Below are 14,408 nucleotides of genomic sequence, written 5' to 3' on the forward strand. Positions count from 1 at the left end.
CTATGTTGGCATCTGAACCACTGTGGTGTGCCAGGTATCAGACAAAAGTTTTCTCAATGCTTTCCACCTGGAAGTAACTGCTGCCTTGGATATCTAGGAATGCATTCTCATTTGTAAACTATTCTTTCTTCTTTTTCTTTTTTTAATCAGCTGTCAAAGCTTGAGAAACAGCAGCAGAGGAAAGAAAAGACCAGAGCCAAGGGCCCTTCTGAATCAAGCAAAGAGCGAAATGCCCCCCGAAAAGAAGACCGCAGCGCCAGCAGTGGGGCAGAGGGTGATGTGTCCTCTGAGCGGGAACCATAGCCCCTGGAGGCAGAGAACTTAGGTAGGTGTTTATCTGCCTGCATAGCTTTGCCCTCACAAATTTGGGGCAGCAGTAATGAATAGAGGATGAAATGGCTGCTGAGGACATGTGTCCTAGCCTCCTTGAACATGCTTCCATCCTGGAAGACAGATGCTGGCAAGTAAAGTCGTGTTGTATTCATTGAGAGGCTGGAGGGCAGGACACCCACAGGCCCCAGGGGACAGGAATGTGCTCCTCCTTCCTCCGTTGCCAGTGTTGGCCACAATTGCTGCTACCCTGAGTGTGTGGAGAGCACCTGCAGGTATCTGATCCAGACAGCAGCTGTGTGCATGCTCCCGCCATCCTACCACCACTACCAGTCTTGCTCCTAGTGCAGAGGAGCAAGTGGCCTGTGGAGGCCACTGTTCTTAGCAGCAGTCTGCTCTCATGGTTTCCTTTTTGTTCTGACATCAATCACTTTGTCCTGCATAGCACTGGCAATTTACTATTCCTGCAACCACCCTTTATTCTTCATCATTTCCATGCCCAGATCTGTATTGGGGTTCACAGTAGCATTAAGCTGTCTCCCTGCCTGAAGATCACAAGGCCTCTGAAATGTGATCCAGAAATCTGATGGCCTTCTGCTTCAGTTCCTTCCCTTAGCAAATGTATTAGCAGAGCTTCTTATTTGCCAGACACTATACCAAACACTAGAGATATAGATATGAGGGACCCAGGGGCTATCCATATGGAGTTCACAAATTCAGGGAGAAGAATAGAAATCATTACACCACAGCATTGTGCCTTGTGGTGGCGATGTGACTGTGGTATGAGGTGGAGAGGGCTCTGGAACCAGACCTTGAAGGACACGTAGAATTAGAGAGATGAAGGGCAAAGAGCAGGGAAGAGTTGCCTAAGCCAAGAGAAGAGAAAAATGTATTAGTTTTCTGTCACTAAAACAAAATATTTGAAGTAATCAATTTGTAAAGAGAAAATGTTTACATTTTTGAAGGTTTCAGTTCATGACAGATTATCAACATTACTTTTGGACCTGTGGCAAGGTTGGAGAATGTTGTGGAGCAGAACCACTTGTTTCACTGCAGGAAGAGGAAGGGGAAGAGGCTGGGGTCCCATAATTCCCTTCAAGAGCTTGCCCTCAGTAACCTAAAGATCTCTCACTAGGCCCTATCTCTTAAAAGTTCTACTGTCTCCCAACAGAGCACTCTAAGGACCAAGCTTTAATACATGGGCCTTGGGGATATTCTGTACAGCATCCTCTCAAGCTTCCCTGGCCACAGGGGAGCATGTGGGAGAGACATGATCCACCTACACCTGTCTCTTGAATGAAGGATGCAGAGACCAACATTCTTTAGGCCAAGTTATAAGAGTGAGTACCTAACCTGGTTCAGAAGCAGAAGCCAGACTGGACCTTCCCCTTCAGTTTTCACTCCTTGGGCTGAGGGCTGCTGCCCATCCTTCCTGCTTTTCCACTCTCTTGACCCCACTCAGGCATGGCACTGTGTCTTCTTTCTTGGGTTTTGTTGAAAACTGTAAATAACCCTTTTCCCAGTGAATTGGAACCTCAGCAACACGTTTACAACAAACTGAATTTTCAGATGCCCATGATGAACTCAATATGTGGAAATTGGATAAAAATATAAGCACTCATCTCCAAACCCAGTTTATCAAACTAAATATACACATGCACACACAAACTTGTGTATACATACGCATGTACTCAAAGTGTGCCTTGGAGCTTTGTATTTTCAAAACAATTTGAAAAATTCTAATGCTGCCTAGCTGATTCCTTTCTGGATTATATTATTAACATGCTAATATATTTAATAAATGTAGTGTCTTGATTTTTGCTTTAACTATATCTGATCAATACTTTGAAAATCCTTTTTTATCTATTTGGGGTATTGAGTTCTATTACTTTTTAAATCTGTGCAAAACAGAACAATTTGAAAGCTCCCATTTGCTTTAAGTTTCATTAGCTTTGGACTCAGAATAATTCTTGATCATTAATATCCTGTGGCCACTGGACAACCTGGGGGTAATTTTGCTATTTATGTGAGGGGGAGGGAAATAATCTGAGGGCTATGTGGGCAGAGGAAGGGATAGTAGGTGTATGTGTCCCAGAACATCAAGAAGGACATGTCCTCAGAGAGAAAAACATAGGTGAGAGTTGGCTTTGCTTTTTAACATTTGCTGGAATCCCCATCTTGGAAGGGGAAAATTCTCATGAATTTGCAAGTATCTACTTCTTCTCTAAAGTCAGTGAAACTTTAAAAAGGCTTGTTATTTGTTTTCTTCCCTGAGTGGTGCAGATTGGGGCACATAGAACCTAGGATAAATGGGACTGTTGTCAAGCATTCAAAAAGAACTGGTCAGAAAGGGAGCTCAGCAGCAGAGGAAGTAAACCCTAAGGAAAGTACTTGGAAAAGAGTAGGTGATGACTTGTTCCTTCCTCTTCCTTGTAAGTCAAGTTTCTTACAGCCATTACATCATTATAGAATGTGGGTAGGCTGGGGGAGAGGAGGGATGATATAGGGGAAGCCCCTTCCAGCAGAAAGAAAGTAAAAAATAGTCCTTAAGTTGTGGGGAGGTCAGTGGGAAGGAGCAGAGGGACATATGGAGCAGAAACCAGAGACCACACTCACGTGTTTGAGTAGAAGAGGCAACCAGACATGGTTAGGCATCCAGAGGCCTGTGATAATGCTTCACAGCATTGGTCATTTCGTGTAGTGCAGAAGGCACACAGAGGGGTTCCCCTGCCCTGTGAGGGGTGCAGAGGAGATATACATTGGACCTGTTGGGATGGCCACAGGTCCTGGGTAGAATGAGGAAGGGGAGCTTGCCCAGATGTAGAGGAGCAGCTTTACCAGAAGGCTAGAGGCTTATGGCCTCAGCTCTTCATAGCACTAATAGACACTCTCTGGGTCTCAGCCATGACCTCCACCTGGCCTCCTGGATGGAACTTGCAGGGGTTGTAGTGCTAGTGAGAGTAGAGGTCACCAGAGAGGCCTCCTGGGCAATTGAAAAACAACCTTGAATGGCCTTTCTCCCTTGGTGATGGCGCCAGGTCCAGGCACTGATCCATACCAGTCACCTGACCACAGTGACCTCTGAGGACCCAGAGCACTGTTGACACCAAGGCAAGAGGAAACTTCCATGTGCTCAGGATTTCCCTGACTGCTACTCAGAGGATAGTGAGCAAGGTTTGCTCAGCCTATGAAATCACAGATCACATTTTTGCACTAACTTATATGATATTGTCTAGGTTTTGGAGTAAGCCCACAAGGGAAGCTATTCATTTATTGACAATTTAACTTGGTCATCCACTTGTAGTTATTCAAATCAGAAGCAGCAGTGACAGTCTAGTGACTAGTGCCCAGGTCTGAGCATGGATGGATGCAGGGTGTGGAGAAGTCCTTCTGAGACTGTGCACCAGCTCCTTTGGGAGTCAGCCAAGGACCAGGGAGGAGCTAGGATGTTTCCACCTTTTAGAGTTTAGCTGCTTTCCTGGGCTTGAAGACCTTAAAGAGGGCTGGTTTTGAACCTTAAAGATTTCCTGGGTTTGAAAACATTAAATGAGAGCTGGTTTTCCACTCATATATTTGTAGTTTTTTCTTGTTCATGTTTTTTTGTTGCCCCTTTTGATGAAACTTATCATATCAATGTACCACAAAATCACCCCACAATATTCAGATACCCATGAAAGCTGAAATAAGTAACGACAGATAGGAGGTGACCTTGGCATTTGTTTTGCTTCACAGAATACAGGAGCCCCTCTCCTGAAGGGAGCAGCAGTTTTCATTTGCTTTTCTTTAAAAACAGAAAGAGCCCTAGGGAGCCTCACAGGCCCTAATGGGGGCAGCTTTGAGTTTGCAAGGCATGAGAGGCAAAGAAAAGGCCAAAGAAAATGTGATGAGAAACTGCATGATCTTGGGCATATTTTTTCTTTGAAAATGAATCCAAAACCTTCATGGTTCAAAGGACATTACCAGGATGTCAACATTTCTATCACATTGCAGACGTTCCTTCTTATTTTATCAAGTGGACATAAAACTGCTAAAATTAACTTCTGGTTTTGTATTCTCATTCCTTCAGGCTCCTCACCTTGCTGGGAGGATTTGAGGTTCTCTGTGAGGCTGCAACTCAATTATTTCCCCCTTTCTGACCAATACTAATGCACTAGGGAAAACTCACTGAAAAAATGTGGCTTTTGCTTTTGATTGCAGGTTCAAGTGTCACCTCATTTGAGCATTTATTTATTTATTGTACATTTGAGTATTTATTTAGCTGCTGTAATTAGGGTGTGAGACCAGCACCCCACATTTCTGTCCTCAAATGTCAACACACTCAAAACCAAACAGAGAATGTGTTTTGGAAGCTGCCATCTGTTTGCTTTTTCAACTTGACCTTTGTCTGAATTATAAGATGTGTCCTGGCTGAGCACATTTCTTCCTAATGAGCTAGAGTACTTGAGTGTGTGTGTTTGCGTGCTCTGTTAAAAGGGCACTTGATCACTTCTCACTGTTTTCCCCTGTGTATGGTAGGATCTCTTTCATTCCTCAACCTTCTCTTCACTTCCCTGTGTCAACATTCATAACTCTTCCCCAAGCTCAGGTGTGGATATTTCATGGTGTAAAACTAGCTGAGCCTCCAAAATGATGGTTTCATTTTTTAAACTTAAAACAGTTTTTTTTTTTTAGTGGTTGTCTCAACTTTACAATATACATTTTTAACTAATCTAAGTCCACCTTCAAATAAGACTGTACCACATTACCTGTAGAATAGGAACTTTATGACACTGCCATTCTCCTAGTTTCTCCCTCCTATCCTTGTGACATTACTGTTACTAATTTCACTTTCCACACTCTCTAATCACTCAGTACATTGCTACTATTACTATTATGAATGGTTATTTTAAAGATAAAGTAAGATTAATAAAAAGAAAAGATTTAATTTGCTTTCATTACAAGAATCCAAGTTTCTGATCTATATCATGTTCCTTCTGCCTATTTAAAAATATTTCTCTTCATATTTCTTGCAGCACATATTTGAGGGAATCTTTGGTTTTTTTTTCACTTTTGAAGGATAATTTTGCTGGTATCAAATGCTATACTTTTTTTTTATAATATTTAAATATTTTGTTCCACTTTTCTTTTTTTTCTATTTTATTTAATCTTAAATGTATTTTTATTTTTATTTTTTTAAACAAGAAGTTTATTTAAACAACAAGACACTTGACTTGAAGGGAAAACTATCTAGGAATCTTTTTTTAAGAGTAATTTACCCCTACTTAAAGACAGATTGCCCTACATGTAACAGCTACGTACAAAATTGTCCTTGGTTTTACAATGATAAATGATAAATGAAAAACATTAAAATTCTCCAATCGAACAAGGTATGCAAGGATTTTTATGTTGTTCAGGTTTTTTGTTGTTGTTGTTTTGTTTTTTGTTAAAACAGTGAGAGCAAAATAACTTACTGGAATATAAAGATAAGAACTGAATGAGCATGCCACTAATGGAGAAAGGGGATATTTTCACAGAACCAATATTTTTCCCCATCCCATCTCCATTTGATGTCAATCAAAACATATCATTGGCCATTTAGTTTAAAAAAAAAATGCAATATGCTTGTGCACATATACCAGTTACTTTATGTACAATAAAGGTGAAGGGGAAAGTGAAAGAATAAAGAAAACTCTACTGTAGTAGTCAGGATGTGGTGGAACCAAATTGCAGTTTTCTAATTGAGAATGTATTCTTGGCCTGTAAGAACAGAGTTCTGGAGTAAAGTAGCAGGTTCCCTTTTTAGTAGACACCTCCTGTCTGCTGCTGGAACACATCAATTGTATCTTTATCCTCCATTTCCAACTGTGCAGGTGTGTCTGTTTCATTAATTGGCTGCCGGTCAAATTGGAATCTGATCTGCCTCATCGACAAACCCTGTCATTCACAATATGCTTTCATTAGTTTTAATCTTAAATTGCACCACAGAACCATCCTGCCCCGCCACCTTCAAGTTAATATGATCGTTGTTCTCAGTCTTGACTCCTTTCTTGGGCTTTTCCTCGGCCATGGCGAGCCCCGGAATCTCCTCAGCTGCCACTTCACAAAAGAGGTACCAGGTCCGCACCGAACGAGCACACAAGCAGCTCCAGGAGCGGCAGAAGAAGGAGGCGGCAGCGGTGGATGTGTGTTTTTATTTTTAATTGACCATGATAATTGTGCATATCTGTGGATACAGTGTGTCATTTTCAACACATGTATAGAATATGTTATGATCAGATCAGATTCTTTCATCAGTGCTTTGTAATTTTCTTTATAGAGATCATTCACTTCCTTGGTTAAATTTATTCCTAGGTATTTTGTTTGTTTATTTATTTGTAACTATTTTGAATGGGATTGCTTTCTTTTTCTCTTCTTCCTCCTGCGTGTGTGTGTGTGTGTGTGTGTGTGTGTTTAGTACTGGGGATTGAACCCTGGGGCCCTTTACCACTGAGCCCCCACCCCAGCCCTTTTTATTTTATTTTGAGATGGGATCTAAGTTGCTGAGGCTGATCTTGAACTTGTAATCCTGCCTCAATTCCCAAATTGCTGGGAGTACAGGCTTGCTCCACTATGCCCGGCTAGATTGCTTTCTTGCACCATTCTCTTCTTGTTTGCACAGTTTCTTATGGCAACTGCTCTGTAGCTTTCATCTTTGTTCCTCTGTAATGTGGATTTTCCCCACCCTATCCCTCTGCCCCTGGCTTATTTTACAAATTTCTCTTTGATTTTCTGCAGTTTAAATATGATATGTCTGGTTGTGGTTCTTGTTTGGTGTTCTGAGCTCCCTGGATTTGTGACTTGGTGTCCCTTATTAACTTTGGAAAGTTCTTGGCTGTCATTATTTCAAATACGTCTTTGTTAATTGTTCCGCTTGTGTATGCTAATTATGTATATGTTACACTTTTTACAATTGCCTTACAATTATTGGATATTGTTATTGGATAGTCTGTTCCCTTCCTCTCTCCCTCCCTCCCCACTCTTTCTTTCCTCTTTGCATTTTGGTTTGGGACGTTTGTATTGATCTATCTTTAAGCCCACTGATTCTTCCTTCAGCTGTATCTGGTTTATTGATGAGCCAATTAAAGACATTCTTTATTACTGTTAGAATGTTTTTTATTTCTATTATTTTCTTTTGATTCTTTCTTAGAGTTTCTGTTTCTCTGCTTACATTACCCATCTGTTCTTACATATTGTTTACTTTCCCCATCAGAGCCCTTAACTATTAATCATAATCATTTTAAATTCCCTGTCTGAAAATTCCAACATTGGTGTCATATCTCCATTTCATTCTGATGATACCTTTGGGTTTGCTCAGCTTCTTGAATCTATTAATGTATGTTATTTGGAAATTTTAAATAATACTTCTGTTACCTTCTTACCTGGAGGAAGTTCCTCTTTCAAAATCTTGAATATCATGTTATCTTTTTATTATATATGAGAATGATCTGATTCCTCATTGACACAGAGTATGCAATTATGACACTTTACTAGCAGTGGGGTTGGATTTTCTTCTTGGCCATGTTTCTACCTCAGTTACCTTAGTTATTTGAAAATAAGTTGGCAAAGACATAGACACTCAAAGATTGAATGTTCTTTCTCATATGTGGAAGCTAGAGTAAAATAAAGGAAAGGAGGAAGGAAAAATAAGATATCTTAAATATAAAGGGAAGATCAGTAGTGTAGTAGGAGAACGAGAGGGAGAGAGGAAGGATGGGAAGGAGGCAATGCAGAATGAATTCTTAAAAAATCACGTTATGTATGTATAAAAATATACCACAGGGAATTTCACCTTTATGTATAAATAAGAAGAGCCAATGAAATATAAATAAATGGATGAACACAAGGAAGTCTAGAGAGTAAATGAAGGAGAACTGGAAATAGGAGGGAGAATGGGAGGGAAAAGGGGGGCATTGTGAACTGAAATAGAATTCCATACATGTATGATTTTGTTGGAATGAACCCAACTACTATGTAAAGCTCTAATAAAAAAAGAAAACAAGTTGGCAAGTAGCTGGCCATGATTAGAGAATTTATTACTGAGTTACAGAGCTAAGCTTACAGGTAACTTAGAGTGTACTAATACTTAGTAGCCACTAACTTCATGAATTTAAAAGTAAGTTAACTAAGGTTTAAAAAATATAAAATTTGTAGTAGACACATTTCATTGCCAAGTAGCCACACATGGCTAGTGGCTGCCATATTGGACAGCACTGATGCAGAACAATTTTATCATCACAGAAAGTTCAACTGGACCTAGAGGGATCAAGTTATGCTGTTGAGTCCATCATTGAACCACTTTAAGTTCTGTTAGGTGTATGTGGTTAACTGTATACAAATCTACATGAGAAATAAATGGAGGAAGAAGTCAAGCCAAAAAATAAAACCCAACTGCTGTCAGAGTTTGTTCCTTCCACTTTCATAAACATTTTTTTCCTGTGCTTGTTTTATTGCATCACATCAAGCTTTCCATTAATTAGGAAATCAAATCACTCATCCCGTGTTCTCATTGGTCAAGTCAGGATCATGAGAACTCAAGCAAAGGAAGTGTCTTTTGACAGTTCATTGGAGGGCCTCACTGGAATCTCTAACAATGTTAGCAGGTCAGAGTAAATCCTTTATTAATAGCATTGACTTCTCAGCAGCTAATGTTTTTTCATAGGACATTCTTACTCTTCTAGGTAAATGATGAGATTTCCCAGTAGTGATCTGAAATAAATAATAAAAACAGTTTTTTTGGTAGTGATTTGCAGAGCAAGTCTGTGGTGTTGTGTATGTCCTAAGTCTAGCACTTGCATCTTGTGATTGTTTGAATGGCCTGATGCCAGAAGCAGGTCAGCTGGAAGTCAACATGTTTGAGAGTTTCAGTGTTTAAATAGGCTGTTGAGGGATTCCTTGCTTCAAGTCCTGGGCTGGACTCACTGAAGAGGTTCCCCACTGTCCTTGACATTTGAAGGCAGTAAAAAAGAATCACTCCAAGCACATAGATGGAAGGAGCTTGTGGTTCCTCCACCTTCTTCCATAAGGCTGTGAAGTTGCAGTACTAAGTTGTCATGTACTTCTTTCTACTGCATTAGGTGCCCACAGCCTGCAGGTCAAATCTTCAAGTAGCTCAGCTGGCCCACACGCACTCCTCTCAACAGCTCTCAGAGGGAGGAGGCACATTATTGCCTCATTCAAGGTGTCTGAATTTCAAGCCTCAGGGGCCCACTTTTACTAGAGAATCATGTGTTCATCAGCTTGAACAGAACTTCTGCAGCGCTTCTTATATGGCAAGTGTACCTCACAGATGGCTTCCTTCCACCTTTGTCATTTGTGCTTACAATGATGTGAGCCTCATGATCTCCAGCTACTCCTAGGTGTTGGCCGGCAAACGGATTCCTAATTTATCCAGTTAGGTTCAAGAAAATAAGAAGGAATATTTAAATAAATGAGATTGAAAATAGAACACAACATCTATTGACCAGTCTATGCATTTTGGTTGACTTTCAGTTGGAACTGCATCTGCTGTTGGCCACAGGCTTTTGCATGCAGTTTGGGAGCTCACTACTCACAATACTAATGCTGATGCTATGATTAGCCCTGCTGATCAGAGTGCACAGGAGCTGAACTAAGGCATACTTAGTTGTAAGCCCTTTGAGGTAGATGTTTATAAAGTCCCACTGCCTGAATGGTTTACCTAAAAACTTTGAGAATACTTGGGTCAAAACCTCTCAGAATCACTTCCAGTTCTTTGTTTCTTTAGTAGGGAACTAAAATTCCAATCTTACAAATTTTTTGAAAGCCATTTTTATTACAAAATTAATGTTCATTCATATACAATTTCAGAAATGCAAAAATACTCAAAGAAAAATGTCAAAATCATCTGCCATCTTGTTATTTGAAGATAATCATGATTAACATAATACTTTTATAACATTTTTTTCTGAGCAGATTTTTTTCTAACTCTATCTAATTTTACAAAGCTTCAGACACATGTGCGTGCGTGTGCAATGGTATACACACACGAATGTGTGTATGCAGATGTGTTGTTTTCCTTGACTAAAAACTGGAAGTAATGTTCTAAGGAATGACATTCTGTGTTCTCCACCTGCTGGTGGCCTTTCAGATATCTCTTAGGAAGGAATACAGGACTGTACTGGGTGCATTTTGGAGTATGAGGGTAGGCCTTGGGGAAACCGTCGATCCCTTTTGTGGTTCCAGATATTACTAAAAAGCGTGGATTAGCTGTGGTTCCAGTTAGCCTTTCTTGTGAGTGCACTGGGGCCTGGATATCAAACTGGGCACAGGAATGGAAAGCTTTTAACTCCATTGAGATATCTGCTCATGGCCTGTTGAGAATGTGCTCAGGAAGCACATTCACAGTGACATGCCTCAGTGTATCTGCTGTTAATAGAATCTCTTGGTTTTACTGAAGTCCTTCCAATTAAACTTAAAATGTGAGAGAATAGAAACTACTGCTCTGTTAAGTTTTGAGATTTATTATAACTCTCAGATAGCAAATGCCTTTGTCACAGATCTTGGCAATATCAGCTGATTTTTATTGTATCCTCCAGATTATAAAGGAAAACATGAGAATCTTGGAATTTTTATATTAAAGAACCATCCTTTGAGTAGTATTAAAAATTATCCCCAAAGCAAACATTTAGTTTATTTCTTGCTCCTGTCTTTTCCTATTCCTATCCCTTTACCTCCCTCCCTATAAAGGATTTGGAGATGAAGCTTTTGTATCTATTCTTCATGGAATTTATCCCATACATCTATGTCATATAATTTATGAGCATGGACCTGTTTGTGATATATCCTTTTAATTTTTTTAATTGCTATAAGATCTGTACTGTTCCCTCTTTGATTCCTTATATTGATAATTTGTGTTTTCTTCTTATTTCTTGGTAAGTCAGGCAAGAGGTTTACCAATTTTATTGGTCTTTTCATTTATTTTGGCTTTCATTTTTCTGTTTAAAATTTCAAATTGAAATTGGTTTCTGTTTCTGTTTTTTATCTTTATTCTCTTCCTTCTGCTTGTTTTAGGTTTACTTTGCTTTATTCTCTCAGTTTCTTAAGATGGAAACTCAGATTTGACAGGTTTTTTTTTCCTTTTCTAATGTAAGTGCTGAATGCTATGAATTTCCCCCTAAGTGTTAGCCTTAAGTGTATACCATAAATTTTTATATATTGTATTTTCATTTACTTCAAAATATTTCCTCATTTGCCTTGTGAATTCTCTTTGATGTAAATACCATTCAAAAGTGTATTTACATATTTGGTTTGGTATCTTTTGAGCTCAAAAAACAGATTTGGGTTTATATATAGTAACATGGCAGATTTTTCACCGTGTGATGAAACATCATCGTGCTAGTATCATTGGGTGAGCTTGAAAGGATATCTTCAGGTACTTTTTTAATGCTAATGTGCCTATGTTAATTGGAATTGAAGGAGAATTTTGGAATCCTCCTTAGTAATGAATCTTTTTGTTCTTTTTAGCGCATTACCATTGGGCAGATCTGGATCCTGAAAAATTCAAGATGCTAAGTACCTACACTGCTTTAAGAATTTGGGACTGAGACATGAAAAGGAAGATACATAAGAAATTGGGAATCTAAATAACACTGCAAAAAACAAAACAAAACAAAACAAAAACAGAAAAACCCCTCCAAAACCCCAAACAACAATAACAACAAAAAAGAAAAACAACCACCCAAAAGACCCCTAGGTTTTCTATAGTTGCTGTGATCTGAAGGCAGTGGGTGCTGCTCATGGGAGGCAGTACGCATGCAGAGGCACACAGCCGTGCCTCCCCCACAGAAAGGCTTCACTGGTTTCCACCATGTCTTGGCTTGCTTTTGGAACAGGCTGGCCCAACATCATTGGTCATCAAGTCCACTGTGGTGTATTCTGCTTGTCCATGATGGATCTCCAGCACATCCATGCTATCTGCATTCTTTCCAACACTAGTTCATAAGACAGGGCCCATGTTATGGTATAAGAAGAACAACCATTAATGATAATGTATTGTGTGAAATGTTTGCATCTTGTAAATTTTTTCTTTTTTCTAAAAATAAATATTAATAAAATCCTAAATCTCAACAAACCACTTTATTATCAAACAAATTCTGCTGCTTCTGCTTAATGAGGTGTCTGTAGAATTTCAGTGTGTCTGACCCCTTTCCATGTATATCCACACTTCTTTATTAAAAAACCCTATTGCCAGAGACCTTCTCTGAGTTGCCCACACAGACCTCTGATTCCAGTGTGAAAGTCTATCCAGTAATTGATGATTTAAAGGCAGTTGAAAATGAGATGGCAGGTCAGTGGAGTATAGATGGGTAGGGAATCCAGCTTCAGTATGGCCATACCATTCTGACTGAGGCCAAGTGAGATTTCTGCATTGGTAGCTACCTTTGGGAGGGGAGAAAGGCCTCCTGTGTGGAGTTATACAGAAATCCTTTTCTAATAGCTTCACAATTGTCCCTATATACAATCCAGCATACTCAGGGGAATCTGAAGAAAGAGCCATGTTCTGCCAAAGTAGTTTCTCAGTTAAATGTTAACCAGTTAGTGGTACATCTATAATGGTCATTTGGGATGTTATATAATACTAATAGTTATATATATGCTTATCATATAAATGCTTATATAAATAGCTTTTTCTCTCTTGAAATATTTCTTGCCTATAGAGATGTCCATATTTGGCATTTTAGTAATGCTGGTTCTTCTGGTCTGACCCAGTCATCTACTTCAAATGAAAACATATTAGGAAGTATTAAAACATCTCAAATGACATCTCCAATGTACATTTAAGTACCTGGAATATAGAGTTAGAAAAAGATTTGCCAGATTGCTTTGTTCTGAACCAATACAGAGATCAAGGGTAATCCACAATAGTTTTAACCTCTAGGTTTCAAACAAGACATCCCAGTGTGTCCAGGTCATCATCCCCAGCTCTGTTGGCCATGAGGCACAAGAAGCTTTCCTATCTGAATTGCCTAAGTAGAGTCTGACAGAGTGAATTCAAACTCATTTCTAAAGTTATTCAAACCTACACTTTCCTAAGTGGTATGGCTTGGACTTGCTAAACAGATTTGCCATACATTTTTCTGCTACAACATTTTATTGCCACCAGTTAATGCTTATTCAATAGCTGTAGCCTATGCTTATGGTCAAGGGTGACAAGTATTGTGTAGTGGTAAGGGCCAATGTGCTTGATATTTGGATGGTGGTCCAAAGATGGAGACTCTCATTGGCCACAGCCCTGTTCCTGGATCTCATTTTAAAGACAGAGAGACTAATTGGGGTTTAAGCAGCAGCATGTGGTTAGCAGCCGAATGGTCTAGAAACCTTAAGGAAGAAGAGCTGAAAGAGTTGAGGCTCTTTAGTTTGGGGAAAATATTTTTTAATATTTTACAGATATAGGGGAGATAACTGGTTAGGAACAGAAATAGGAGCAGTGGGTATAAGTTGCATTAACATCGATGCCAGCTTTCTGACAACAATTTCAAAGTGATGGGATCTTTTGGTGTCTGAATAGAAGTTCTGAGCCTATTTAGGTGAAAGGAGATCTTTTGTTTTAATTCAATAGATTACAAATCTTCCCTCACAGTATGCAGCGAACATGGTGAATGTCAGAAAATGTTCATTATTTTTTATAGCATTGTATTGAAGGAAGTGTTTTCATCATCCCGAAGATCACTTTCAACTCACAGGATCAGAGAAGCAGTGAATGCGCTCAAGATTGGCCCAAGAAGGTCATCAAAACCAACAGGGCAAGGTTATAGAGAAACAATGAAAACTCAAGAAGAAACCATCAGAGCATTCACAGCTGCCTCAAAAACAAAAGGTTAATTTAAACCTCCACTTTAACCCTCCCTTGTTTACAATTCTTATGTGGGACTAATGGCTAAAATTAGATTTTGGGTGCAGTTCCACTTGCAGATATAAAACTCAGTCTTTACATCCCTCCTAAAATCTCTGACTCCTGATTTCTGCTTATTTATAAAGCTTGCTGTTTATTGTCCATTAAAACATCATTTGAATGAGGATGGGAGAGGAGAATCGTACCTTTT

At 39.3% G+C, this 14,408-nt stretch overlaps 1 protein-coding gene and 1 pseudogene across 2 annotated transcripts in view; one reads left to right on the plus strand and one right to left on the minus strand.

Annotated features, from left to right (window-relative positions):
* Positions 1-12,426, plus strand: part of Dtd1 (D-aminoacyl-tRNA deacylase 1) — a 195,097-nt gene extending 182,671 nt beyond the window's left edge. The window contains exons 5-6 of one of the 2 annotated variants that reach the window (XM_046434867.2): positions 151-325; positions 1,502-2,091. In XM_046434867.2, the coding sequence (XP_046290823.1) occupies positions 151-303 (153 nt within the window). In that variant the 3' untranslated portion in view covers positions 304-325; positions 1,502-2,091. Of the gene's footprint in view, positions 1-150; positions 326-1,501; positions 2,092-11,829 lie in introns of those variants that run through there. The other variant, XM_046434860.2, reaches the window with a different exon arrangement.
* Positions 5,971-6,484, minus strand: LOC124086543 (small ubiquitin-related modifier 2-like; annotated as a pseudogene).
* Positions 12,427-14,408: the final 1,982 nt, after the last annotated feature.

The sequence above is a fragment of the Marmota monax genome, unplaced genomic scaffold (genome assembly GCF_021218885.2).
Source record: "Marmota monax isolate L192 unplaced genomic scaffold, Marmota_monax_Labrador192_F-V1.1 WCK01_AAM20220418_F8-fsc00005, whole genome shotgun sequence".
Classification (NCBI taxonomy): Eukaryota; Metazoa; Chordata; class Mammalia; order Rodentia; family Sciuridae; genus Marmota; species Marmota monax.